The sequence below is a fragment of the Vespula pensylvanica genome, chromosome 3 (assembly GCF_014466175.1).
Source record: "Vespula pensylvanica isolate Volc-1 chromosome 3, ASM1446617v1, whole genome shotgun sequence".
NCBI lineage: Eukaryota > Metazoa > Arthropoda > Insecta > Hymenoptera > Vespidae > Vespula > Vespula pensylvanica.
Genome location: NC_057687.1, coordinates 4,538,745 through 4,566,350, shown reverse-complemented (window position 1 = coordinate 4,566,350; position 27,606 = coordinate 4,538,745). Strand labels below are relative to the sequence as shown.

Below are 27,606 nucleotides of genomic sequence, written 5' to 3'. Positions count from 1 at the left end.
CCTTGTCATGCACGTATATACGTACATACAAACACGTACGTACATACATACGTGCATGCATGCATGCATGCATGCATAGATACGTGCATATATCTACTATCCTGGGCAGTTATCGGCTGCTCGACTTAAAGAGGACGTTGGAAACTCTGTCATCGACCGTTCGGCTCTCCTTCGAACCTATACGATACGATGATAGTAGGACGTTCGCACTTTCACGAGAAAACGCGTTGTCGAAAGACCATCGTAACGCGCTTATATCGGTGCCATTAACGAAGTTAGGATCACCGTCGCTGAGATGAGCATCGTAATCTCTATGATCGTTCGAAAGTACCTGGAAGAAGTTATAAAGCTAGCCAAATAATCGTTATTAGGTATATCACTTTCCTTCTAGCACGATTTCGAAGGCAACCTCCTTTTACGTTACGACCCTTATTATATTAGAAAAATGTTTAATGCTCTATTATGATTCTAACGTTAGAAAAATCTAATCGATTGACGTTAAAAATTGAGATTAAAGAATAAAGAAAAAAGTTCGTTTTCAAATTCAAGCCAATATTCTCGGTCCTTTCTGTTTCATTGATCCCACTGCTCTTTCAGGCGTTATCGTCGGCGACGTACCCATACTATGCGGCGGCAGCAGCTGCCGCCGCGGCGGCGGCGGGCGTCGCGGGTGTCGGAGGCGTCGGTGGCGTCGGGGGTGCCGGCCAGCTCGGCTACTGGTATCCGCCCCAATCTTACCCGACAACGGCAACGCAGATGCAAGCCGGTGGTTTCCTTCAGGGAATGCAAGGCTATACTTACGGTCAGTTTGCAGGATACCAGCAGGCGCAGTATATGGGGTGAGTTTACCTTCCACTTGTCCTTGTTTGGTTTTTTTTTTTTATCTTCTACGAAAATATCGACGATCTTTCGAAGAATTCCAGAAATTTTTCGGATGATAACGCGATTCGTTTGTATACGATGGTTTATGGTTCTTTAAAAAGAGCAAAAAATTACATCACAAATATTTTCTATTTATCAACGAAACTCTTAACGTTTGCAAATTCGTCGATTACATTTTCTCGAACACTCTCTATATCTGTATGTAAGTGTATATAGATATATTGTAAAGTATCATCAAACACTGTCACCTTTTCGTTGCCAGCTGACCATACTTGACTGATGTTACTGTCCGACTGTGGTCAGCCAGCGTCATTGCAGTTTAACCGAAATCATGACTTCCAGCTAAATGCAATTCCGTTGTTAGAGTCCGAGTAAAATTTTCCATTCGATATTAGGGAACATGTTGCTTTCTTTATCGAACGAATACTTCATCGAACATACATAGCGAAATTTACATATTATTTATGTACGATTTTTACGAGTAGTACATTCTCGTTACGTTTGGACATTAACAACGTTAAAATATGCAAAAACAGAATGGGAATGGGTGTCCATGCTGCTGGCACGGCAGCTGGATGGGGCCAAGGATTACCTGGGGGACCACAGTTACCACCGCACCACGCTACGACGGTCACGGCACCCCCAGGGGTTCAAGCCGCACCCCCGCCTCCACCACCCCCGGCGCAAATGATGGCCTATCCGATGCAACAGTTCCAGGTAACCATTACTTTTCTCTATCAGCACGACGGTATACATGAATGTCCGTGTGTTCTGCCGTACCCCTGTACGCATCGATGCTTTCAATGGAATTCTGTTTTCCATGTTTCTATTAAATATTGCTTTTTAATTTATCCGAAGAAGATAGTAATTGTCATGATTTCTGAATGCTACATGTCGACATTGGTTCTGAATTAATGTACATACGTTTTGAATTACAACGAACGACGTCTAGACATTATTTTACGTTTAATATTTAATTATACACACTCCTCTGCTTTGTTAATATTCAATGTTAACGAAAGAAAAAAAAAAAGAAGCAAAAAGAGACCTTTCGATTTTGCACGTTGTCACGAATACGTTTTCTCGATTTTTGAGAAAAAGTTTACGTAACAGTATTCATCCTTCATCGTGTATATTCACTGTTACATTTTTATTTCTATAATTTTGATCAATAGGAATGCATTTAACACGCATCATTTCGTCACATCGTAACACGCATGCTCCTCGCACAATTTATTAATCTATCGAGTATCTCCCTGGAATAACATCGTTCTTAATTCATTTAGAATGTGCAAGAAAATATCAATATATGTATTTGTTTCTCTTCACAAACGTTATAAAGTAGAAAAACTCATGAACATCCTCGATTGTAATCGTCACAACTTTAGCAGTATGTAAGCCAGAAGAGATACTCGAGTGGTCCATCTTAAAAGACTGTCTTTATTTACATATTTCGGTTCGCAGGCACAGTGATCGCTACCACTATCATCGCACGGCCTGGCTTATCATTTCTTTCGAATGTCACTTAGCATCAAGATAACTGCGTCTACAACCTGGCTCAACCTCAAATCCAGCCTGAAAAGTATCGCTGGATATCGTTCTTTCGTTCTATCGTACAGAATCACTCAAGAGCGGAAGAGAGGCAAGGTATATTAAGAGGGAGAAAGAATAAGAAGGAAGAATAATATTGTTGTTGTTGTACATACGTAGGTACTTTTGTATCGACGTGATAAAGAGAGAAACGATAAAGTTTCTCATTGAAGAAAGAAAGAAAAAAAAATAGCATAAAATAAAAGAAAAAGAAATAAGAACAGTAAAGTAAAGTAAAGTAAAGAAAAGAAAAGAAAAAAGAAAAAAAGAAAAAAAAAAAAGAAAAAAAAAAGAAAAAAATAGTCTGCGTCGACGACGTCTACTAATTAATTAATTCGCAATCGATCGACGATATCTTTTCGGTTCGACTGAGAGAGAAAAAAAAACGTCTCGTCCTATCGCCCTTTGACACTTTATACCGATCGATGTGTAGCGTAACGGCTTATTACCGTGTAACACCAATGTATTTTTAGTGTATCGGACTATAGGGGGTCAGAGGTTGAGTCATGGTAAAGGCAGTTTCAGTTCGATTAGTGTTCGTATGTGTTAGACGAGCGATTGCGAGCGAATAAGGGAGAGAGAGAAAGAGAGAGAGAAAGAGAGGGAGAACGTAGATGAAAGTCATGGGAGAAAGAGGAGAGAGAGAGAGAGAGAGAGAGAGAGAGAGAGAGAGAGAGAGAGAGAGAGAGAGAGGAAAAAGAATGGGAGGGAGTGAGTGAAAGAGATGTCGAGATTATTTCTATTTCCCTTCTTGAAATTCGGACCAAGACTTAACCAGCGTTTGTGTGTTCAAATGGTAAAGTGTGTTCTTGGTTGCGGTCCAGCTAGCGGATGAGGACTGGCTGACGCCTAGCCTTCTAGTGTGATGGTAAGCAAGTACATCCCACCGACAGGAACAACTTCTAAAGCAACAACATTTACCACCACCGACAGCAACATCAACATTTCCGTCACCATCGACGCCACCGCGACAGCAAAAGCAGTAAAAATCGTGCCGCTTCCGGCCTGACGTCTCGCGACACGAAGGGCAATAAAGGTCGAGAAACGAATATAATATTAGCTTAGCAAAACGTAGAGAAAAAGGGGGAGGGGCAGGGAATAAGGTTGATAGAAAGTGAAATGTAGAGAGGAGGAGATAGATGTGAAAGTGGAAGGAGAGAAGGAAATAGAAAAAAGGGGGAGGGGGAGAGGTAAGGAAAGGAACGAAGAAGATACAAAAGCCGTGATAGATTTTACGCAAGATCCTTCCATCCTTAACTACCCCATTACGAATTTCCACTCATCCTCCGTCGATTTTAATTGACTCGAGCTTGTAAAGGAGGAGAGGGATAAAAGAAGAAGAAGATGAGAAAACGAACGAAAGAAAAAAAAAAAAAAGATAGAGAAGAAATTCCGCTGTTGTTGAGCAATCGGTGACGACAGACATCCTCTCGCGTTAGTCCGCAAGAGATCTTAGTCTATTTCTAGTCTCAAATAATTTTAGGTAGTGTCTCGCCGTGTCACGTTAGTGTCAAGCGCTTAAGCACGAAAACACACGAGTTCTCGGATGCACGGACCAACCAAACGCGTTCGCGCAGCAACAGTTGTCTTAGTTTTACTACACAACGGCCGACTTTATGAATGCACAACGCACGCACGCTTGTCGAAAGAGAAGAAAAGAGAGAAAAAGAGATAGAGATAAAGATGAATCAATCGCTTAGGTTATGCACGCGCACGCGTCTACGATCGTGCGAAATCGATCATCCAAAACTAATTAGTCTCGTCTCCCTGATCGCATCTATATACATACATACATACCCCATTCCCACCCTTATCACTTAATCCCCTTGCGCTGTGTATAGTGCGTGCTTTTCGAAGAAAAATTTTTTCCAAATGGACCCTTTCGTCCTATAAGAAAGAACAAAGTGGGAAAGGTAGAGAATCATCGGATACCGATCTGTTTCGTTATTTTTATAGTTTTGGGCATAAACGCGAATAGAGAAAGAAAGAAAGAGAAAGAGATATGTGTGTAATCGATAAGAAACTCGAACTCGCACCGCCGTAAGAGTGCGAAGTAATCTTTTTAATTCACAGTGTATAAAGACTAGGTAAAAAAAAAAAAGAAAGAAAGAAAAAAGAAAATTGTCGAGAAGTATCGTGAATTTACACGAGAAGAGAGAGAGAGAGAGAGAGAGAGAGAGCGAAAGAAAGAGCGAGAGAGAGAGAGGAAGAGAGGAATATATAAAAAGAAAATTATTATAAACGAAATCCAACAAGTAGCTAGTTAGATAGGTATATTATATTACAAAGTTGCTCGACGGACGATTCGAAATTCGGCGGCAAAGCGGAGGCGAACTTTTTCCGATTGAATCCACGAATAAACTAAACGACGATGATTTACGCGTTTTTAATACTGCGCGCGATCACTTACGCTCGCAACCTCCGATAAAATAACTCTTAATAAACAAATGCTATTGCGAATCAGTACAACCAAACGTACTCTTTCTTAACTTTTACAAGAGAAAGGGAGAGAGAGAGAAAAAGAGAGATAGAAAAAGAAAGAGATAGAGGGATGGGGAGAAAGAATAAAGGAGATCAGTTTGCCAGGTGCAAGAGCATTTCATACACGCATGTGCATTTATACATACGTATTTGCTAGAACAAACTCGAGGCCAAAAAGACAAATCATCCGAGCGAGTCATCGTATTTAACAAAATAGATGAACAAATAAAAAAAATAAATATGTAGAGAAAGAAAGGGGGTAGGAGAGAGAGAGAGGGAGAGAGAGAGAGAGAGAGAGAGAACTTGTAAGAAAAAAACATAAGAAATGGACCGCTCAATACTCTCGAAGTATAAACATTTTTATTATTAGTTCTCGTCCAAACCGATCTCTGACATTCGACGAGACAAGTATTTTTATAAAAGGATCGTCGGTGTGCGAGCTTCGGGTCTCGCGACGCTCTCGATCGTCACGTCGTCGTCGTCGTCGTCGTCGTCGTCGTCGTCGTCGTTGCCGTCGCCGTCGTCGTCTTGCGGCCGGTCAATCGCAGTAATAACCCTTGGTGGTTTTTAAATAAGCGTTAGATTTTTATATAATACTAAAGTACATACATAGAACCAAGCACTAACGAAGAAGAATAATAAGGAGAAGGAAAAAAAAGAAATTATGAAACTCGTGACTTTAAGGACACTTAAGCAATAAACCGTTAAGCTTACAAATGGGTAAAGATTAAAATAATAGACAAAATAAAAAAAAAAAAAAAAAGAAACGGCTTTAGCAATCTCTCAGCCTCTCTGTATATCGCTCTTTAAAAAGAGAAGAGAAATAAAGACGTTTTAAACTGGCGAACGGAAGTCGCGCATTCTCAACAACGAATGAAGGCTTTGTGAGGAGACACGGAGAAAGAAGAAAAAGAAGAATCGACACACGAATATATCCTCCGCGTGTATTTATGCATTCCCCGCGTAATTAAATCCTCCGAACGAATAAGATAAAAGAAAAGGAAAAAGAAAATAAGAAAAAAAGAAAGAAAGAAAAGAAATGAAACACGGTTTCCATGATGTCCCGAATTTCGACTCGGCTAATTTATAAAAGAAAAAAAAAATGAACGAATATCGAGATCGTCGGTTATTGTAATAAAGATGGTGTGAATAATAACTATGATAATCTGTATGAATGAACTAGTATGTACGATCGAAAGGAAGAGAGTAAGAATGAACGAGCGAAAGCGTAAAAAGCGATAACGATGAAATATATATAAATATAAATATAAATATAAATATATATATATATAAATATATATATATATATATATATACATATGATTGCACAAGCGAAAAAATGAGGATGAATGATGCGAGAAAGAGAGAAAGAATTAAATACAATGCGTAGTTAGAAATATTGCACAAAACAGCACGAAAGTTACATTATATAGTGGCATTGAATTTCCTTCTCGTGTACGCGCGTCGTGTCTATCATCGGTCCAGTAAGTAGTAAAAGAACGGCTGCCATAATCGATTCGAATTCTGTATTTGATCATTTTTCGCAATGGTGGTTGAAGTAATAACGCGTTAGCAGAAATTAAAATAGTTGGACACAGAAGGTGTGTATGCGTGTGTGTATGTATATATTTCACGAATAGGTGGGTGGATTGGGAGAGAAATAAAGGGAGTAAGAGAATAAAAGAGAAAGGGAGAAAGAGAGTGAAAGAAAGGGAGAAAGAGAGAAAGAGATGGAGGTAGAGGGGAAGGGGAAGGAAAGATTTTCGATACTTGAAAAGGTAGAACAAGGCCGAAGTTGTAGAAACTCGTAGAACGCGAGCACCATCTATCTCCACGTTCCATCTTTTATCTCTCTGTCGCCTCCGCTTCCCTTTTGTCTCCTTTATTTTTTGTCTTTTCTCTCTCTCTCTTTCTCTCTCTCTCACTCTTTCTCCCTCTCATTTTTAAGCACTAACAGAGCGCGGTGCTCTTGCACCAACAAGAGCCACGCGCTCCCAACTTCCAGCAGCTACCCTCCCAGCCTAAGCTATATATATATATACGTTTCTTCGTGCACCGCGAAATCCTCTCTTTGAAGCCGACGATGAAATCCGTGTTTGCCTATCCCTCAGAAATGAAACTGTCTCATCCTGTAGGAGTGCGTCGATGGATAGAAAGTCCATGAACTTTTCAGCGAAACAATGAATCAAAGGAACCGATATATAGAGAATATATAGAACGTACATTGAAAAGAGAAGAAAAGATAGAGAGAGAGAGAAAGAGAGAGAAAGAGACAGGGTGTTATAGAGAAATAGTGAGTGAGACGAAGGGAATGAATAGACGGAAAGAGGAGATAAAGAATGGGAGGGATAGTAACGACAGACAACGAACGATAGATCACTTTGTTATTAATCAAAAGAGATAGGGCAGATCGTGTTTTAAGCGAATCAAAAGCGTTCAACGTTTTCAAATCAAAAGGACAAGATGATCAAAGGGTGAGGCGTAGCAGCAATGGCAAGAGGGAAAGGAGGAGAGATGTTTGCCTGGCGTCCGGAGACGCCCGGAAACGTAACTCCGAACGAACGAACGAACGAACGAACGGACGGACGAACGATGAAATCGAAGTTTTCGAGAGGTAACGTCGGTCGCGTTGTGTTACTCTCTCTCTCTCTCTCTCTCTCTCTCTCTCTCTTTCTTTTTCTCTCCCTCTTCACTCTTTTTCACCTTCTCTTTTTTTTCTCCCTTTTCTCTTCTCATTTTTTTTACTCTCTTCTCTTTTCCAACCCTTCGAATCGCGTCGGGTCGCGTTGATGAAAAGCACGATCCGCTTGGAATTCGTAACGTTCACAGACGAATATTAAAGGGGGAAGAAAAAGAGAAAAGAAGAAAAGAAAGAGAGAAAGAGAGAGAGAGAGAAAGAAAAGGATAGGTAGTGGAATCCCGTTAACGCATCGTTTCGCGGGCTTTAAACCACGTCAAGGACTTACGAAGAGAAAGAGAGAGAAAGAAAGAGAAAGGGAGAGGGAGAGAGAGGTGCAAATGTCAGCTAATAATCCTAAGGTCCTCTCTCAACTGGCAGTGATAAATACAGCAGTTATACCTGCCGTAGGAAAACGCGGAAAAGACCGACTGGCGCCGACGTGATCTCGATGCGTGTAACGTAATTCGATCGATTTTGTTTCATTTTATTTTCTGTTTGTTTTTAACAAAAATATCCGATGTAACTTTTTGTCAGACGATATCACGTATCGTTAAATCGATTAGAGAGACGTCCAATTCGACGGACGTTTGAGGAAAAATTTTTTAACGATTAACATCGAAAGAAAATTTCTCTTTTATCCCACCCGTCGTATAATATAATATTCTAGAAGCGCCTTATGTGGACACGGCGCGAACGCATTGAGAAGGAGTAACAAAATGATAACAAAAATATATATATATATATATATATATACATACATCATACCTGCGCACAGCGGCGATGATGAAAGCTGTTATTTTGAATCGTCGCGCGTGAGCGAAGCGCGCGCGTTGTGCGTGGTGGAAATAATAGATAGATAGATAGATAGATAGTTCATAAGTCGAACGAGGAGACATGAGAAAACATAAGGGAGAAGAACAAAAATCATGTACATTATTAGTTAGGCGAAAAAGAAATAAAAAAAAAATATAGGATATTTTTGTGAAAAGTGGGACGAGATAGAGAGAAACAGAGAGAGAGAGAAAGAGAACAAACGTAACGTTTGTGCGACGAATCTCGCCAACAATTTAGTGTAATAATTAAAAAAAAAAAAGAAAAAGAAAAAAAAGAGAAAAGAACAAAAAAAAAGGAAAGAACGAAAAAAATGAATAAGTAAGAAAAATCTTCTAACGAAATTCTATATCTCGAAAGTGCTCGTAAGGATCAGAAGGACTAAAGGGAAAACTTTAGTCTTTCTTACGTTTCCTTGATTTTTTTTCCTTCTTCCCTCATCGCGAATAAAAAGGTCTCACTCCCTCTCGACGAAAACGCGTCTCGTTGCGCCTCTCGTCTCGATTCCACTTTTAAGATGGAGTTCCCCGGGGCCGGATCTCTTTCAAAGAATCAGCGGGGATGACTCGTCCTGTATAAAATGTTTTAAGAAAAAGGCGCCTTAAACAATTGAGGTGTGTATATTAACTTTAAGCGTAGTAGTCTCGTACTGTTGTCTAGAGAGCGAGAGAGAGAGAGAGCAAGAGAGAGAGAGAGAGAGAGAAAGAGAGAAAGAGAAAATGCGAGAGAGAGAGAGAGAGAAAGGATACCGAGTGAAGAAGTTAGCCAAGTAAGTGGACGCCCACCAAAGGGGAAACCAAAAAATGTAGTGTATAATAAAAATAAAGTGATAAGTAGGTAATTTTAACTTAAGCTATGCTAGAGAAATGTTAAGGAGGCGGAAGAGTGTTAGTGAATAATGTGAATGGAAAGAAGGGACGAAGGGTATAAGAAAGATTTCAGAAAAGAGAAGAATGGAGAATACAAAGGAAAAACAAGGAGAATACTTATTAACAAAAGTTTTGTCCGAAGGAAGAGCAAATGGATAAAAAAGATACGTGTAGGAGAGAATTTGCGAAATCCACTTATGGTACCTAAGACTTAAGGACGGCGAAGCGTCCAGTTACAATGCGAACAACACAAATAGCCATTACACGTTTGAAGGAACACGCGTAATCTTTACCAATACATACCTATATACACAATAAACACGCGCATGTAAATACACACGTTCGAAGGAGACACCTCGTACGCGCACCACTCCGTTATATATACAGACAACATATACGAATACATATACACAGAACATACAAATGAAACAGTGAAAAAAACATCACACAACCTGTACATCGTAGCCATACGCGTAGAAAACGTAGCGGCGAGAGAAACTTAAACGAAAAACGCTCTAGACGTAGTGTCTAGCCTAGTCTAGCTTGTCGGTCACTAAGTTTACGAGTAAGAGGAAAAAAAAAGTCGTCACGTGAAAAAAATAGCGCAGTAAGAAATTATATCCTCAGAACGCATACCAGAGCACCGTTACACCACGGCGTTACACGCACACGCGCACACGCGCACAATATTAACACGCGCCGCGGCTGCTGCCACCCTTCAACCCTCTAATCGTTCGCCGGAGTCTCCACTCGGATTCGGAGATTCTACGAGACCCTTACAACGTGTCCGATATCAATATGATTCTCGTCGTTCCAACGACGACAATTTTTACCGTCGTCGTCGTTTAAGCTTTTCAGCAAGCTGCCGCTTCTGGCATTTATCGAATCATGACATTTGCGAGTTACGATGGAATCTAATTTCTTCTTCTTTTTTTTTTTTCTTTCCTCTTCATCCCTCTCCTTCCTTAACCAGCAATTTCAATCCACTCTTTCTCTCTATCTCTCTCTCTCTCTCTCTCTCTCTCTCTCTCGATCAATTCTTTATATTTCTTTCTTTGTATCCTTTTTGCTTCGTCATTCTTTATTCCCTCCTCCTCCTCTTCCAAACTCTACATCATCCCTCAATGGCAAAACGCAATTCGAAATCCGCTGGCACACGATTCTACGCGTCGCAGATTTTCTTCTAACGGAAACTTATCGGGTGATAGCCGACAATCATTGAAGAAACATAACTTTAGAAAAGTCCTCTCGTTCTTTTCTCGTCGGGGATATTATACGATATGTATATGTATGTAGTAGGAAGTACGTGATACGTCTTAGCGAGGATGTTCCATAAGAGAGATCTACTAGTACCCTCGCAAAAGTTCCGTCTCGCTAGATAATCGATATGACATTATATTTTATATTAATTTATCACGCACCAAATCGTTCTCCGTTTATCCGTCGTTAATCGATTAACAACTCAGCAGTAGCTCATCGAGCTCTCCGTCAGAGATTTTCTTAACGATATAATATGTATATGTATCAACCTACTTATGTGTATATATCGTACGAAGACAAGCGAGGTGCAATCGTCCTTTTCATTATTGTATTTTTTTATTAATTATACTTTACGATAAGCGTAGAATGTCTATCCTGGTTGTCGTGTGCGTTTTTACTCAAAAAGAAAGAAAAAAAAAAGAAACAAACAAAAACATAAGAAAAAAAAACAAAGGAAACGATCTCCTTGTCTTTGTGATCCATCCGTTCCGGCCGAATTCAAAAACAACCCTTCGATGCTAGTAGTTACACTTTGTAAAGGGAAGGAAGGCAGCAGTCAGGCCAGTTGGTAAATACTTTAACCGATTCGCGGAGTTACCCCGAGTAATAATGCTTAGAATTTAGTGACACGAACGTTTTAAATGAAACGAACACGATTTCAAGAAATAATGCAGAACATTGCGAATGAAAACCAAAAAAAAAAAAAAGAAAAATAACAAAAGTAGGAGCCATTAAGCATAGGCATAAAAGTAATATATATATATATATATATATATATATATATATATATATATTACGCGAAAGACTACAAAACAAGACGTGCACATCTATATATATGATACAAAAATTATGTATATTATATATACATACATGTGTAAGAGAATAAAACATTAGCCGACAACTAGAGAATATATCGAATAACAAATAAAAAATATATATATATATACACACACATAAGCTTAACGAGAATAAAAAAAAAGAGGCGTACGTGATGGCGTTATAAAAAGAGAATGAAACAAAAAAAAAACATAATGCGTGTAAATGCGTGGCTCGCGAAATAAACCAAACACTGTGTTAAATACTTTTAGCCGTAAGCGAGAAAAAGAGAACTCGAACTACCATTCGAATCGTATATAACTCGTAAGAGAATAAATATAATATAAACAACAACAACAGAACAAAATAAAAAACAAACACATTGTAGCTAGCCTGCCGGACCCCCTGAGCCCTTATACATATATACATATATATATATATATATAAATATAAGTATATATATAATACGTGTAATGTATGAAATACAAGGGAGAGAGAGAGAGAGAGAGAAAGAGAGAGAGCGATAGAGTACGATCGAGCGAAAGTGTGAGAGAGCAAATAAAAGAGACACAGCGCGCCTCGGTAAAACAAACTAAACCAAAAAAAATAAAAGTCAAAGAAAAATAAAACAGAAAGAGAGAGAGAGAGAGAGAGAGAACAGGGGAAAGTGTAAGGAAACATACAAAAATGGATATTATTAAAGAAAATAAATAAAAAACAAAAAAAAAACAAAAAAAAAACAAAAAAGCCCCAAAAAAAGGAGAGGTGGAGGAGAGTTGCTACCAAAGACAAAAAAAAAACAAATTTATGGTAATTACGATCGCGTCCGATTCATACAGAGAAAAAAACACCTACGACGTTCCTTCATTTTTTCGTAGTTTTTCGTACGAGAAAACGACGTGCGCGTTACGGGCCTCCACGCAATCGGTCCACCCCCATCCAACCCCCAACCCCCAACCCGGCGCGGCATGCGGCATATCACTTACGACCGTACGCTAAGGAGTTAGGTGCCTTTTTCCACATCGTTATGTGTGCGTGTAATTCTTGGAAGGGGTTAACGAGGATAACGCGAGAGAACGAAAACGAACGAGAGGGAGAGAGAGAATAGAAAAGTCGGTAATCATCGCGAAGGTAAACGCCAAAAAGGAGAAGGGGAGGGTAGGGTGAAAAAGGGAAAAGAGGGAGAAAAAGAAAAGGGTGAAATGGCAGAACGGAGTTCGAGGGAAGAGGGGCCGGTTTTTGACATCCATCCATCGTGCATCGTCCGACTTTTTTTTCCAAGAAGCTGCGGAAGAAGTTTCGCTCTCGAACATGCTGTGTGTATATGTATCTGTATATGTGTAGTTTAATGGGAGGAGACGAAGCGATGCATGGAAGAAGAAACGGACCGTGCACGACGAAAGCAACAAGAGAACAAAGAAAAAGATAAATGAGGAAAAAAGAGATAAACGAAAAACGAAAGTGAAGAGGGTGAAATATAGAAAGAAAAGGAAGGACGGGAGAAAGCGTATAAGGGGAGGGTGTAAAAATGGCGTTCGAGCGCGCTTACGCGATTTAAGTAACGTATACTTGCGTGATTCAATGAGAAAACGGCCCGCGGGGTCCCATGGCAGCCTCGTTGCGTATTTAAGTTTAAACGGCGAGGAATAGAAATGGAGTAAAATAGGGAAAAAAGGAGGAGGAGAAGAAGGAGGAGGAAAAAGAGGAGAAGGAAGAGGAGGAGGAGATGGTATGAGCGCGCGCGCGCTCCAGTATATATACCGAAGGACAGTTTCGTGAAACAACGCCGAGCGTAGCCTGTATAATGTACATGTAATTTGCCACAAAAACGCGACGGATAGCCGACGATACACATAGGACAAACACGTATATCCAGTTACACTGAGACACAAAGATATTGCAGATAATACACGTACACACATACACGTACTTACATTTAGTACACCACCAAAGTCAAATGCACACAACTACGCAGCATACACACATATATACACTTACGCGTGCTGCACGTACGAAAGTGCATTGGTATAATAAGGGAGCGAGATGAGCGTGAGAGAGTGGGAGAGAAAGAGAGGGAGAGATAGGGAAAGGGTGCAACAAGAAAAAAAACTTAAACGAGAGGGAGTGAGAGAGAGAGAGAGAGAGAGAGAGAGAGAGAGAGAGAGAGAGAGAGAGAGATACCTCTAGAGACAAGTCTCACACGTACAATAGAATCGCGAGACGCCCTGGGACGTGCGTGAGAAAACGTGTATGATATTATATATACATAAACATAGCATATAAAGTATATTATAAAAACAAAAAATGATGAATATAAATAAAAAATATATATATAAATACTATATGAGAAAAAGTAAACAAAGTATAAATATGAATGAAGTATATAAACGAGAATATAGGATAAAATACGCTTAGGCTTAAGGATATAAGATATTATTATGATGATGTATGGTTGGTTTATAATGTAAAATATATTATAGAAAATGTATTCTACCTCTTTACTTCTCTCAATATCACGACCAAACTTCCTTCTTCGTCCTCGATTATAATAGCCCGAGAAGAGCGGTCAAGGTAAGGTGAATCGAACGGCTTTTCTAACGCTTGCTAATTTATTACACCCTTTTTTTTCATCCCTTCCACCGAGTCCGAAGTTGAATATTTTTTGTCCGCCAAAGTGCTCCGCTAATTTTCTTTCCCTCGTACACTTCACAATCCTTTCGCATAGAAAATTTCTACGTAAACGTAGCTCTCTTCGATCTTACCAAACACTCCAGCACCACCCCCAATCCCAACTTCAACCCCCAAGACCAACGATTCTGTACAGTGTTAATACGTACAAACAGATACGAGGGTTAAAATTAAGATAGAAGACGCGCTTGGAAACTAAGAACATTGCAGATTAGTAGATTACGTTTACGGCTCGAGCAATCCCGTGACTCGAAGATTAACGACACAAAGCTGCGCATAAGTTCCGTCTGACATTATCAAGCCCATCGTTCCAACAGAGAGAAAACGGTGGACATAGTTTAAGCTTCTCTCTCTCTCCCTCTCTCTCCCTCTCTCTCTTTCTCTCTTTCTCTCCTTCTCTCTCCTTATACATTTCTCGCGGTCGGATTAATCCCATCGAGCCGAAATGATTTACGATAAATGGAATTACGTTTAAACGGGGACCAATAACGGCATGGCGTGCATTCGAAATTAATAGGTCAAGAGCGACGACGTCGAAGTGAACGTCGTATGAAAGAAAAAAAAAAAAAAAAAAAAAAAGAGAAAGAAAAGAAAAAGAAAAAGAAAAAAAAGAACAAAGAACAAAAAAGAGAAAAGAAAAAAAAAAGATAAATCTCCGAAAATAAAAAGGAAGAAACGAACAAACGAAATTTGATTACAACTAAAAAGTAACATAAAAAGTTTTTCATACCTGTAATAGTTTATCGATTTAAAGAAAAAGAAGAAGGAGAAAGAGAGAGAGAGAGAGAGAGAGAGAGAGAGAGAGAGAAAGAGAGAAAGAAAGAAAGGAAGAAACTAGAAAAGGAAATAGATACAAAAACATAAAAACCGATAAAAGAGACAAAGAACGTACGCTCTACATAGAGCACGATCTCGTACTCGCTTATAGACGGTAGATATAAACGCGTAATTGCGTGGCAAGGGTGTGGTGGCCGGTTATTTTAGCGCGACTGACTGACACGCGGACATGACATGCTAGGCCGCTAGGAAGTCCGAGTTCTCTGTCCTCGCGTGTGCCCTATCGGGCGCCCTCGAATGCTCGCGTACGTGTATACGCAAGTTCCACGCGAGCGCGCACCCTCTGACTGCTCTCTCTCTCTCTCTCTTTGTCCCTCATTTATATAGGGTGTTCTATTAAATAAAAAAAAAAACGATAAACGACATTTTTACGAATACGACATTTAATAAATCATTGAAATATTATCGAACGATCTTACGGAGTTAACTGTCGATCATATAAAACAAAAAGGAATGATTTAAAAAAGATTTAGAATATGAACTTTATCTCTCTCATTTTGATAGAACGACATTTCGATCGTTGCGATTTGACTTAGCCACCCTGTAGATCGGATAGTCACCACCGGTACGGCGCACGACGTACAAGAGAATAGCGTAGTATAAAGCATAAACTACAATTAGCGGTAATCCGCGTGACACGGGCATGGCACCCTTTGCGCATATTAGAGCATTAGCTGCCGAGTCATACGAGCGAGCCGTACATCATTTCGGGACGTGCCCCCGTCGTCTCCCTCGCAAAATCGTTAAATTTACGAAGAAACACGACTGTCCCGATACAACCCTGACTGAATATTACCCTCTCGCCACTCTTCCACGTTTGCATTGCCGCGACATCGCCGTTGTTATCGCCAAGCTTGATAAAGTTTTGTTTCCGTGACGTACTACACATGAAATATATATAGGTGAAATATACATATACATATATATATATATATATATATATATATATATATATATTTCGATGTTTATAAAATAAAATAGAAATTGTTTCGATGAAATATATAAGTTACGAAACGTAATGTACAAAATTAATCGACGCTAACATAAACAAGAACAACGGTGGGCAGAATTCCAATTCCTTCGTTTCAATTAACAGAAAAGTTTAGAGCAACAGCCTCGAAATGAAGCAAATGTGGTTCACAGAATTGGCCTCATCGGTCACCAGGGAAGCGTGGAACACTGTACTTCTCTCTACCATTCTCATTTGTGGTTGTCGGTCCACTACTATTCTACCACCCGCGTAACCGCTTTCGAACCCTTAAACCTTTATATATTTCGTTCGAATAAAATTTCCTTACATCGTCCAAGTACCATGCGTCTTTTGAAAAACATGTATGGATGGTACGTTCAACGATTTTATCGAACGTTAATGTGATATAAATCCAATTTTACTATTACGACGAACCGTTCTAACTCGAAGAGTAAGTATTTTAATTAAATAAAAATATAAATATGAATTTTGTATTAGTTTAAATTTATATAAAAAAAAAGTAAATTATTTCTATATCGAGAACTTTCTAACGCTATATTACTTAAAATAAATAAAATCTATGAATAATTCGATTGCTACATTCGTCGGAACAATTTTCAGATTTGAAAATATTTGAAAAACCGCGTTTGCAGCGCTTTAATTTCATTGGTTCATCTTCTACAGAAAGTAAGGCTCCTCATTGGTTCATACGATCGAGAAATTACAATCGAAATATATCGAATAACCAAAAGAAGTTAATAAAACAGGATACTTGCGGTTATACGTGATTTTTTACAAGATAAATAATATATCCTATAATTAATTCATACAAAGTGATTATTAATACTCGCAGTATTACAAAATAATAAAGATTACGTATAATAGTATGATAAAGGCTTACCCATAAGTGCTTATAATATCTTATGAATCCTTTGATTGGTTGCCACGATCTTTTGTTCTATATTAATTCTATAGGAATATTATTATAATAAAATTAAACGAGCAGGCCTAATCCTAAACTTGTTCAAAATGAGACAAGAATTAGATGCTTAGAACTCGTTTATACAATTAAGATACGACATCGATACACTTGTGAGAATGTTCGCTTTTGATTTGAACATGCGACGTCTAGCGACAGATTCAGAAGAGTCTTTCTCAACCTAAAATTTACAGAGGTTATGTTGTGGAAAATACTTATATTCTTGCACTTTGTACTGCAGATTCCCTTCTTAATAGTTTCAACAAAAATTTTAAAATGTCGTATTTAACGAGAAAGGAGATCGATGAAATGAAGCCACAAATTGAAAAGGCCGTAAATAAATTTCTCGGCTTCGGTGAACCTGCTATCGTTACTACGGCTGTCAATTGTATTACCTCTGGCTATGATAAGCGTAAGACGGCAGGTAAAAATGATAAAATGTGTTATATACACTTCAATTTTTATTAAACAATTTGTATACATGATTTTTATAACTTCGATTATTTTTTTTTTTTTCTTTTTTTTTCAGATAAACTATCCGCTTTATTAGAAGATAAAAAAGCTTCCAAATTAACAGAGAAGATATTTGCAATATACGATGATATCAAAGCTGCACAAAAGAGTAAAAAACGTAATCATGTGGAAGACAAGGAAAAAGAAAAAGATGCTAAAAAACCTAAGTTCAAAGATGACGAAATAAAAAATGACAAACCTGCAGAAACTCAGCTATCCGCAGACAAGGTAGTATGATCTTTCTATATTTGGAAATAATTGTACTGTATATCGTAAGAGTTTTTATAGATTTTGTTGTTTTCAGATAAGGCAAATGATGGCTAACGCCCAAAGAGAGATAGAAGAAAGGAAAAGGGCATTGAAAGCTATTAAGCAAGAAGAAGTACTACCTGTGAGGCCTCTCTTCAAAGCCAGGGATTCGTTGCCGAATGTAGGCAGTATGTATAATCAGGGTCTGTTAAGCAAAACAGATTCTGATAAAGCAAGAAAAATTGCTGCGCTCCAAGCACAAATCAGAAACAAATTAAGTTCTGGATTGCTTAGTAATGTCGCAGTGCCAGACAAACCGACCCCTTTGATCTTGGACGAATCAGGAAGGACCGTAGACATAACTGGAAAGGAGGTACAACTTACGCAGGTAGTACCAACATTGAAAGCTAACATTCGTGCGAAGAAGAGAGAAGAATTTAAAGCTCAGCTGCAAGAATCAAAAGGTCCGGAAGAAATACAAGATACGCACTTTTTTGATACTAGAATCGGAGTAAAACCAGCAGTACGTAATAAGCGTTCTTTAAAATTCCACGAACCGGGTAAATTCCAACAACTCGCGGAAAGAATTCGTATGAAAGCACAGTTAGAAAAACTTCAGAATGAAATTAGTCAAATAGCTAGAAAAACTGGTATAAGTTCGGCAACAAAATTAGCGCTAATAGCACCGAAAACGGAAGCTCTCAGCGAAGATGTACCAAATATAGAATGGTGGGATTCTGTCATATTAACAGGTGGATATCCTAACGAGGATGAGCCAACGACGATCAAAACCTCAACGATTACAAATTTAGTAGAACATCCAACGCAAATGCGACCGCCAAGTATGTTCTGCTAAAGTGCTAAATTATAATAAATTAACATAACATACATCCGCTGTTAATTATATTCTGAATTCTTTCTTTCAGCTGATCCATTGAAACCTATCTACATGCCTGTGTTTCTTACAAAGAAGGAAAGGAAGAAATTGCGTCGTCAGAATAGGCGAGAGGCATGGAAAGAAGAACAAGAAAAAATTCGTTTAGGATTAGAACCTCCACCAGAGCCAAAATTACGAATTTCAAACTTAATGCGAGTCTTAGGTACCGAAGCAGTACAAGATCCTACTAAGATCGAAGCTCACGTACGACAACAAATGGCAAAAAGATTGAAGGCTCATGAGGACGCCAATGCAGCCCGACGATTGACAGCTGAACAACGTAGGGAGAAAAAAGCGAGGAAACTCAAGGAAGATACTAGCCTTGGGGTACATGTGGCTGTTTATAGGTACGATCACAACAAAAATATATATTTATATTATTTTGTAAGTTTTATTAAAATACATCGCATTTACAATTACGAATATATGACAGGAATAACACGAACATATATTGTAAGGACTTTTGATTCTTTTAGAATACGCGATCTCGTGAATAACGCATCCAAAAAGTTCAAAGTTGAGACAAATGCGAAACAGCTATATCTTACTGGCTGTGTAATGCTCTTCCGAGATTGTAACGTCGTAGTTGTCGAAGGCGGAGCTAAACAGCTTAGCAAATATAAGCGATTGATGATGCATCGTATCAAATGGGAAGAGGATATCGTAAAGGATAACGATGGAAATGACGTGCCGAATAAATGCGTTCTCGTTTGGGAGGGTACGAGCAAGCAACGTCATTTCGGTGAGATCAAATTCAAAGTGTGTCCGATCGAAAAGATGGCACGAGAACATTTCAAAAAGCATCAAGTTGAGCATTATTGGGATTTGGCTTATAGTGGAGCCGTTCTTGATAATACGGATGATGTACGCTCATAGAGATTATTATCTATGACATTTAATTAAAAACCGTAACTATATGGTGACACCGTAAGAGACGGTAGAGAATTTCGCTACTAATTAATCAATTTAAATACCGACAAGAAACTCGGGAGAATGTAATCAGTGACAGGAACGCCGCGGAAATAATAAAAGTGAGCTGGGATACCTGTGGAAAAGCAGCTGTCTTCAATGATCGTAGTTAACCCTAGATATATCCAAATCCTAGCAATGTCGAGTAGCCCGGAACGAATTAATCTGTAAGAATTAAACTAGCAAGTACATTTAATAAACTCATATGTAATCGTTTCCTTCCGCGAAGAAAAAGATTTAAGAAGGTCGATTTGAGAAGCGAAAGCGTTGCTTTTGTGGAAGAAACCGATCTTCCTACACGCGACATACATACGATGGCTAGATTTATCGTAGTGAAGGCATTTTTCTGGGAATTTTCAGTATACGTAGGCGTGCCTCGTGCGGTCGTCCATCAGCGTCGATCGTTCGCACGATGTCATTCTAAAGAATTTTAATTCACGCTTGTCGTTACGGTCAGACCCGCGCACCTCCATTAACATAACGCAACGATACCGTACGGTGCTTATCTAGCGTTGAAGTATTATGCAAAAAAGAACTTGACGCTAACACATACATATACATATACATATACATATACATATACGCACAGAAACAGAAGTATACATACAGGTATACATAAGTCATAGCTTTTACGCTCAGGTACCAACCGTGATTCTTTGTACGATCGATTTAAAGATGTAGGTGTGAGCGAGCGTGCATACTTGACACTAATCACTAACTAATCGACAGATAGACGATTATCTTTAACGCGGAACCTTTCCTAATTGTAAGATAATACGTAAAGAGATAAGTGGAGAAAAAAAAACAAGAAGAAGAAGAAGAAGAAGAAGAGAGTGTACAAGTTCGAGGAACAATACGAGAGAAACATGGCGAACCTTGGTCCCGTTCGTAATAACATCGTAGTATCTTAGCGCATCGCTTGGCTACTTTTACCGCAGCGTATAACGCATTACTAGTCGAATAATACACCGTGTACAGAGCCCCCTTCGATATACACGTCCGGCAACGTGTCGACACCCTGTATTACGGCGAGTCACTTCTCTCTTCTAGTCCTCCTAGACTCGAGGGCCCCACTCCGCTAAGGTAGGCGCTAAGACCGGACGGACTCAAGTTTTACTTTCGTTCGCGCATCGTTCTCAGTTCAGGTTTACCCGTTCCTTGCGTTCTCAGGCATACAAGCAAGCTGCCGGTGTATTACTCCGGCCTTTCTTGCGAAAGTGCGATACGTGCGAGAGCCGCGTGAATGCCACCGTGCATTTAGAACTACACAACGGTTCTCGCCTTCCGCGGATTAACCCTCGCGTACATTGTCCTCTTCTTATTGTTCTACGTCATCTCTGGAACATCGAAATCAATCCGACGGCATGTTGTTTACCTTTGCTACGCGGTGAGTGCGATTTTCGATTCTTATCCTTCCCAATTGTCCTTCCATGATTTTTCATTGGTCTTCTTTTATTTTATTTTTTTATTTATTTATTTCTCTTTTCTTTTTTCTTCTTTTTTTTTTTTTTCTTTTTTTTATTTTGAATCTTTTCATCTTACCAATGCGATCCACTGGGACTGGTAACGATTACTCCTTGGATTAAACGAAAATGAGAGTGTTAATAATCTGGTGCTTACCCACGAACAATTCGATTACCGTGAAGTTAAACTTCCTTTCGATCCCCCTTCTCCCATATCTTGTCCTCTCTCTCTCTCTCTCTCTCTCTCTCTCTCTCTCTCTCTCTCTCTCTCTCTCTCTCTCTCTCTCTATCTATCTATCTATCTATCTATCTTTCTATCTCTATCTCTCTCTCTCATACTTTGAATACTTTAGTAGTTCGATAGCAATTTATATGTTCTCCGGAGACTAATCGGATAATCTAAGTTTCTTTATAGTTTGACGACGTTAACTGATATTGGAAACGTGAGATCATTCGCTCTTCGCGCGTTCGATACTACACCTCTCGTGATCGCGCGAACTAGTTGGAAAGATAAATCGTAATCGATGATAATAACGATTATCTTTCCTTCTATACTTCGGTGATGGTAGGACGTTGAAATTATTGAAATTACGTTCCATCGAAGAGCTTTAATTAGAAGATCGGCTATGTAAAATTAATCGCGTATGGATCAATATGAAACACGTGACTTGGCAAGTATCAGCACGTTGTAGAAAATTTTAAATGCATATTTTCTTATCAATCACTCGATCTTTCGCTATAATGTAAAACGATGATAAATATATGTTAATTCTTGTCGGTGGTTAATTTTCGACAAACTTTTGATCGATAATACGATCAACGAAAGAAATATTTCTTCTTCTTCTTCTTCTTTATTATACTCATATAAGAATGCTCCGCTTTCACTCGTTTCTATGCATAAAGACGTAACTGACCTTTCGTGACGAACGTAACGAAAAATTACAAAACAGCAATGCTTTCGTGCAAGTATTTAATTTAAAGCTGATACTTGTAATATAAAATCGTATTGTCATGTTACCCCCGTTGCAAGATAACGTAAATCTTATAACGTAACTCTAATACATCCCCTAAATACTTTTTAACATTAGATAAGAGGACAAAGAAATGGCAGAGTTACGAAATTGTAGCCTTGCAAAGTGTGTGAAAATGTTACTATAACAATTTGTGTTTGCTGTTCTCCGTCCGAAGCTCTCTTTGTATATGTACGTACGTATAAAAGGTTAGCACATTGCGTTGCTTGCTTTACGAGCAATGAGATCTATTTAAATAGAGATCGATAGCGAAATAATAAAGTACGCGCTCGTATAGATAATGTTTTAGAAATAATAATAATATTAGTAGTAATAATAATAGAGAGGATTCTTTTATCGACATTCGATTGTCAGAGATTTCGAGACTTAAGAAATAAAACTAACATAATCAATCGTATAGGTAATTAATTTCTCTCTATCTTTTATTATTCGCAAAAGTTATCGATAAATAATAATTGTATCTCATGATATTTCGTGACGAAGAAAAAGATAAAAAAAATAGAATAGAAACGATCACGCGAAAGATTTCGAACGACGAAAATTAATTCCATGAACGCTAGTGTATTAGACGCTTGTTAATCATGGGAGTGCGAAGAGTATCGTTACGTAAGGAAAACAGTAAAAGAACCAGGAAGAATCCTAAATGTCAGTCAGAAGATAACTCCGACCTCCTACGAAGACCTCGAATTGGTCTGTCGATCTTATATAATAATTGATGAGTACTAACTCCCTCCATCGAAAAATCAGTAGGTACGATGGTACCGAGAAATCAGCCTCGAGCGACGCGATGAATGAAATTGTTCGCAGCGAAACGTTTGCCGCGAACAATGGCCACTATGGAACGAGGCGAAATGCCATCCTATAGACAAGGTCTTCGGAGTTCATTGCGATCCTACGATATACAACGAAAGGATCCACGTAATAATACGTTCAATTGTTGTTGCCGTTGCAACGTTCAATGTGGTAAAAATAAAATTGCAGTACATATTCCTAAATCGACTACGTACGTACTAGTATTCTAGAAAAATATTTTAGAAAATGTATTTTAGAAAAACCGTGAAGATCTGATATATTTGTTATTGTAAATTTATTATCGAATTCTAAAATATAGTCGAGAAACTAAGGAATCGATAATAAATTCCAAAGTTAGTAAAATTATCGAAATCCTATTGACACAATGCGGATACGAGTATCGTATAAGGACGCATATCCTTATACAATACATATCTACTTAGCCACCCCTTCGATTGTCTTCTCTCGATCACGATCTTATCACGTCACTGTTGGATCGTATGGTGCAACACGGTCATTGAATTTGCCAAGACAATCGCTGCATAATAGCAAGGTGTAAATAATAAAAAAAGGGGTATACCTCATAGGAAATATAGTAAGGAACGTTTAAAAGGAAGGAGTTTGCAGTATTCCGAGCTGCGAAAGTGGATAAGTAGGTATTTTCTATCCTTAGATTCCGATCCGCAGATTCTTCGCGTTGCTGGCGCTCGCTGAGAGTACGACCTTGCCGCCGAAGATGCTACAAGATTTGGGTAGGCGTACGAATGCCTCGATGGAGAGGTACGATCAAGCGGAACGTACGATTCTGAACTCGAAGACGCATCTGAGTCGAGGTTCACCCTCGTGGTATCTTGGTGCTTCTCATGAGATGACCAAAGGTGCTCAGAATCTTTCAAGGAAGGCTTTACGGATCGAAACGATGTCTGTGATGTTGGTAGAAGCTTTGAATATGTCTTCGAAGGAGGCCTCATCTATTCTACCTTCAGTCGCTGCGTTTGGCTGTTCCGATCCCCCAAATCTCTTGAAGATCATGTCTGAATGCAAGAAGATCGATCCACGATATAGAACACACACTGGAAGATGTAACAACGTGTTACATCCGACCTGGGGTGCTGCTTTGGAAGCCTATATCAGGCTTCTACCGCCAGAATATCAAGACGGAGTGTCTTTGCCACGAACCGATTTACCTAGTGCCAGGGAAGTCTCTTCCAATGTTCACTCGGGTGGTCAAGATTTGAAGCATCCATATCTGATGGCACTTACAGCGTTATTCGCCCAATTTCTTGCTCACGATCTAGCTCATACACCTAGGATGGAGCTACCGGATGGTACCAGATTGAAATGTTGCGACGTTGATTATGAAAATTTCCATCCCGAGTGTTTCCCAATTCGAGCTGATAATGCGATCGGCTGTATGGAGTATTCTAGATCTGCACCACATCCTGGTAATTCCTTACAGGTAAGTAACTCCTACGATTAATACATACTTCTTCAAATAACTTCCTTCGTTATAAAGATTCAAATAAATGTAGGCTTGCAAGTTGGGTCCACGACAGCAGATTAATCAAGCCTCCTCTTACTTGGATTTATCTCCACTGTACGGTAGCTCGGAAGAAACATCGAAAGCCTTGCGTTCGGGCAAAGGTGGCTTGTTGAATACTCAAAGAAGAAACTTACCGATGCCATCACCGGAGTCTGAAACTTGTAGAAGCGTGAACAAAGCTTTCCCTTGTTTCCTCAGTGGTGATTCCAGAGTTAATGAACACCCTGGCTTAACACTGATGCACGTAATCTTTCTACGTGAACACAATCGAGTAGCCGAGCAATTGGCCAAATTGAATCCTCAATGGGACGACGAGAAACTCTATCAGGAAGCTAGAAGGATCGTCATCGCTGAAATGCAACATATAACTTACAACGAATTCCTACCTGTCATACTTGGAGAAACAACTTTGGACAAGTAGGCTTTCGTTATCTCATCTTCCTTTTCTTTCGTATTTTTCTTTTCCAAGCTTTTCTTCCTAACTCTTCTTCTAAAATCCCCTAAATCATTGATCATAAACGAAAAGTGACATCGATTTCAACAGACTTAAAGGCGTTACTGTATTCTATACAACGGGTCGAAACGCTAATACATTTCCATAAAGAGACAGCAAATCCAGTATAAACGTGCCGTTAACTTGATCGCATCAGCGTGCCGAGCTATTAATATCTCTGCACGTGTATGTCGATCACGACTCGTCTGCTGCCCTTTGCCGTTCATTTGCCAACTTATACGTTGAGATAACAACGCTAAGGTTCCAACGGAACGATCGGAGATTGCTCATCTTAACACTGAGCCTCCCTCGTACTTCCATTTGTCAAGTTGTTCGCATGTCTTCCGTTATCCCTTCCTTTACATCTTACGTTAATTATACTAAAATTTACGATATAACGTAAAATTGATCATGTTCGTAATACAAATTTGCTTCTAAAGAATTGCCCATGGAAAAGAAATGTTGACTTTCACTTTCATTAAAGATTTCATATTCTTATTATTCTTTTCTTTTTTTTTTCTTTTTTTCTAAACGAAAAGATTCGACTTGCGGCTATCCCATGAAGGATACTTTCGAGGATACGATTCACGCACTGATGCGACTCTTTCGAATTCGGCAGCCTCAGCAGGTCTCTTTTTCGTTGCTGCACTCACACCAAAAACACTCGATCTCGTGGATACTAGATCTGCCCTGAAATCTGGAGAAAGGTCTCTTCTCTCAGCCTTCTACGCACCTCAAGAATTGTACGAAGCGGGTGCGATCGATCGATTGATAGCAGGAGCTACAGGTCAGTTAAAATTACTCGTATCTTTTTCGCTAACGATCGAACTTTAGTTATTGTAACTGTAGAATAAAAATTAGAAAGTTATCCAACGTGTGTGTGTATGTGCGGGGTGATCAAAAAATTCTAAAATTATATAAAACATTGCTTATATTAGCAGTAAAATTATAATCTTTTCGTAAGAATCTTCACAAAAAAAAAATTGTTTTATTGTGTTTCATTTTTAAATGTTTTTAATATTTACATCTGCCTCGTTCGTTAAAAACTTTATATTATATGATCCTTGTGGTTCCAACGAAGTCTTCAATCTCTTTGTGTAAATTTCCTCAAAAAAAAAATTTGTGTCAATATTTATAAGTTTCTTATTCGTAAAAATAAAAATAAATTCTTTAGATTTGTATTATTATTCCTCATACATAATCAATCAGAAAATAAGAAAGTTTTTGAAATGTTTCGATCACACCTCGTATATACATATATTCATTAGGACGTTTCGAGAAAGATAAATTGTAAATAACTGCGAAATCTTACTTAAAAAACAAAAAAGATCATTAGGAGATTCTCCGACAAGTTGTCCCATGAGAACTTGGTTTTAATGACGATCTAGGATGCAAGGTCTAATTTCCGCGACAGCGGGACATTCTAGGAAGCCTCTACCCCCGGGCTTGAACGAAATCCTTCTGGAGCGATATTTCCATGATGGGAAAAGCACCGACGTGGCCGTTGATTATGCTGCTCAAATCATCCAACAGGGCAGAGATCATGGTTTACCATCTTACGTCAAATGGCGAACATTTTGCGGTTTACCAGACGTTACCAGCTTTCAAGATCTTAAAGGCACGATAGCCAAGGACATCATCGAAAGATTACGTCTAGTTTACAAGTAAGACGAATTATATATGTATGAACTTACAAGGTATCGTTTGAAAAATAAGTTAATATTCTCTTCTTTTTTGTCTTTTCTTTCTTTCTTTTTTTTCCAATAGAAAAGTTGAAGATATAGACTTAGTGACAGGAATACTCTCGGAAGCACCAGTAACTAATTCGGTCCTTGGACCAACTTTCCTTTGTTTACTAGGACGTACCTTCCGAAATGTTCGTTTGGGTAATAGAAAATCAATGCTTAAGTTTATCCAAATAATAAGATTATTTTTTATAAACATTTATCATCATTATATCAAATCGTTTTAACAGGCGATAGGTATTGGTACGAAAATGCTAACACACCAGGATCCTTCATGATAAAACAATTAGAAGAAATTCGTAAGAGTACGATGGCACAAGTTCTATGCAACAACGGAGATCACTTGAAATTAATGCAACCAAGAGCGTTCATTTTGAGAGATCCTTTCTTGTGAGTATATTCAACAAAGAAGATACTCTAATTTTTCATTGTATCAAGAAAATCCTAATTACTTTGCAGAAATCACATGACGAATTGTACGGAACACGTAAACATAGCTCCTAATCTGATGTTATGGAAAGAAAAGGAAGACGCTTTTTAAGTTTTTCCAATTCGATCGAACGTAACAACCATTGATCGTGATCACTAATTCTGTTCCTGACTTTACTAGAGAACGTAAGATTACCTAATGCTCCAGAGAGAAGCGCGTTGTGTTTTATTATTATTATTATTATTATTATTATTATTATTATTATTATTATTATTATTATTATTATTATTATTATTATTATTATAAACTCAACGACAATCTCGTCAAGTCAGGGTAACGTCGTGTTTACTTACGTATCGTACAACGATATGTTTTGTTGTATGTATAAATATGAATACCAGTTTCTCTATCAATGAAGAAAAACACGGTTCGACGAAGGTTTCTTTCGTATACACCTCGGGCAACTTGCCCTTTTTTCCTTGTTATATTATGATACTTTACTTCACGTTGTTATTACGATTGAAAATTGCTTGACCGTAATACCATTGTGACACCGGA

The 27,606-nt window shown here is 38.6% G+C and overlaps 3 protein-coding genes across 13 annotated transcripts in view; all 3 read left to right on the top strand.

Moving 5' to 3' along the window:
• LOC122627623 (nucleolysin TIAR) overlaps positions 1-11,352 on the top strand; it is a 386,513-nt gene extending 375,161 nt beyond the window's left edge. For all 8 annotated transcript variants that reach the window (XM_043808893.1, XM_043808891.1, XM_043808897.1 and 5 more), the window contains 3 exons: positions 598-839; positions 1,419-1,599; positions 3,297-11,352. In XM_043808893.1, the coding sequence (XP_043664828.1) occupies positions 598-839; positions 1,419-1,599; positions 3,297-3,338 (465 nt within the window). In that variant the 3' untranslated portion in view covers positions 3,339-11,352. The remainder of the gene's footprint in view (positions 1-597; positions 840-1,418; positions 1,600-3,296) is intronic.
• Positions 11,353-16,775: 5,423 nt separating this feature from the next.
• On the top strand, positions 16,776-19,637 carry LOC122627620 (U4/U6 small nuclear ribonucleoprotein Prp3). Of its 2 annotated transcripts, XM_043808884.1 has the most exons (5): positions 16,776-17,307; positions 17,413-17,624; positions 17,701-18,487; positions 18,572-18,929; positions 19,059-19,637. In XM_043808884.1, exons 1-5 carry the CDS (start codon positions 17,160-17,162, stop codon positions 19,456-19,458), a joined length of 1,905 nt encoding a protein of 634 aa, XP_043664819.1. In that variant the 5' UTR covers positions 16,776-17,159; the 3' UTR covers positions 19,459-19,637. The 2 variants fall into 2 exon arrangements, with proteins under 2 accessions (XP_043664819.1, XP_043664820.1); XM_043808885.1 differs by lacking the exon at positions 16,776-17,307 and having other exon boundaries at positions 17,435-17,624; positions 17,685-18,487.
• Positions 19,638-19,785: 148 nt separating this feature from the next.
• Positions 19,786-27,481, top strand: LOC122627619 (peroxidasin-like). Of its 3 annotated transcripts, none has more exons than XM_043808883.1 (8): positions 19,786-20,938; positions 23,525-24,296; positions 24,370-24,797; positions 25,557-25,660; positions 26,288-26,537; positions 26,641-26,759; positions 26,849-27,008; positions 27,078-27,481. In XM_043808883.1, the coding sequence occupies exons 1-8, from the start codon at positions 20,916-20,918 to the stop codon at positions 27,157-27,159; spliced, it is 1,938 nt and encodes a 645-aa protein (XP_043664818.1). In that variant the 5' UTR covers positions 19,786-20,915; the 3' UTR covers positions 27,160-27,481. The 3 variants fall into 3 exon arrangements, with proteins under 3 accessions (XP_043664818.1, XP_043664816.1, XP_043664817.1); XM_043808881.1 differs by having other exon boundaries at positions 25,413-25,660; XM_043808882.1 differs by having other exon boundaries at positions 23,511-24,296; positions 25,413-25,660.
• The last annotated feature ends 125 nt before the right edge of the window (positions 27,482-27,606 follow it).

Excerpts from the sequence above, each read along its gene's own strand:
- LOC122627620 (XM_043808884.1), top strand. The coding sequence starts at position 17,160 with ATGTCGTATTTAACGAGAAAGGAGATCGATGAAATGAAGCCACAAATT. Across the intron at positions 17,308-17,412 it reads TGATAAGCGTAAGACGGCAG|ATAAACTATCCGCTTTATTA; the intron begins GTAAAAATGATA and ends TTTTTTTTTCAG. Across the intron at positions 18,930-19,058 it reads GTACATGTGGCTGTTTATAG|AATACGCGATCTCGTGAATA; the intron begins GTACGATCACAA and ends TGATTCTTTTAG.
- LOC122627619 (XM_043808881.1), top strand. The coding sequence starts at position 20,916 with ATGTTGTTTACCTTTGCTACGCG. Across the intron at positions 25,661-26,287 it reads ATTGATAGCAGGAGCTACAG|CGGGACATTCTAGGAAGCCT; the intron begins GTCAGTTAAAAT and ends TTTCCGCGACAG. Across the intron at positions 27,009-27,077 it reads ATTTTGAGAGATCCTTTCTT|AAATCACATGACGAATTGTA; the intron begins GTGAGTATATTC and ends ATTACTTTGCAG.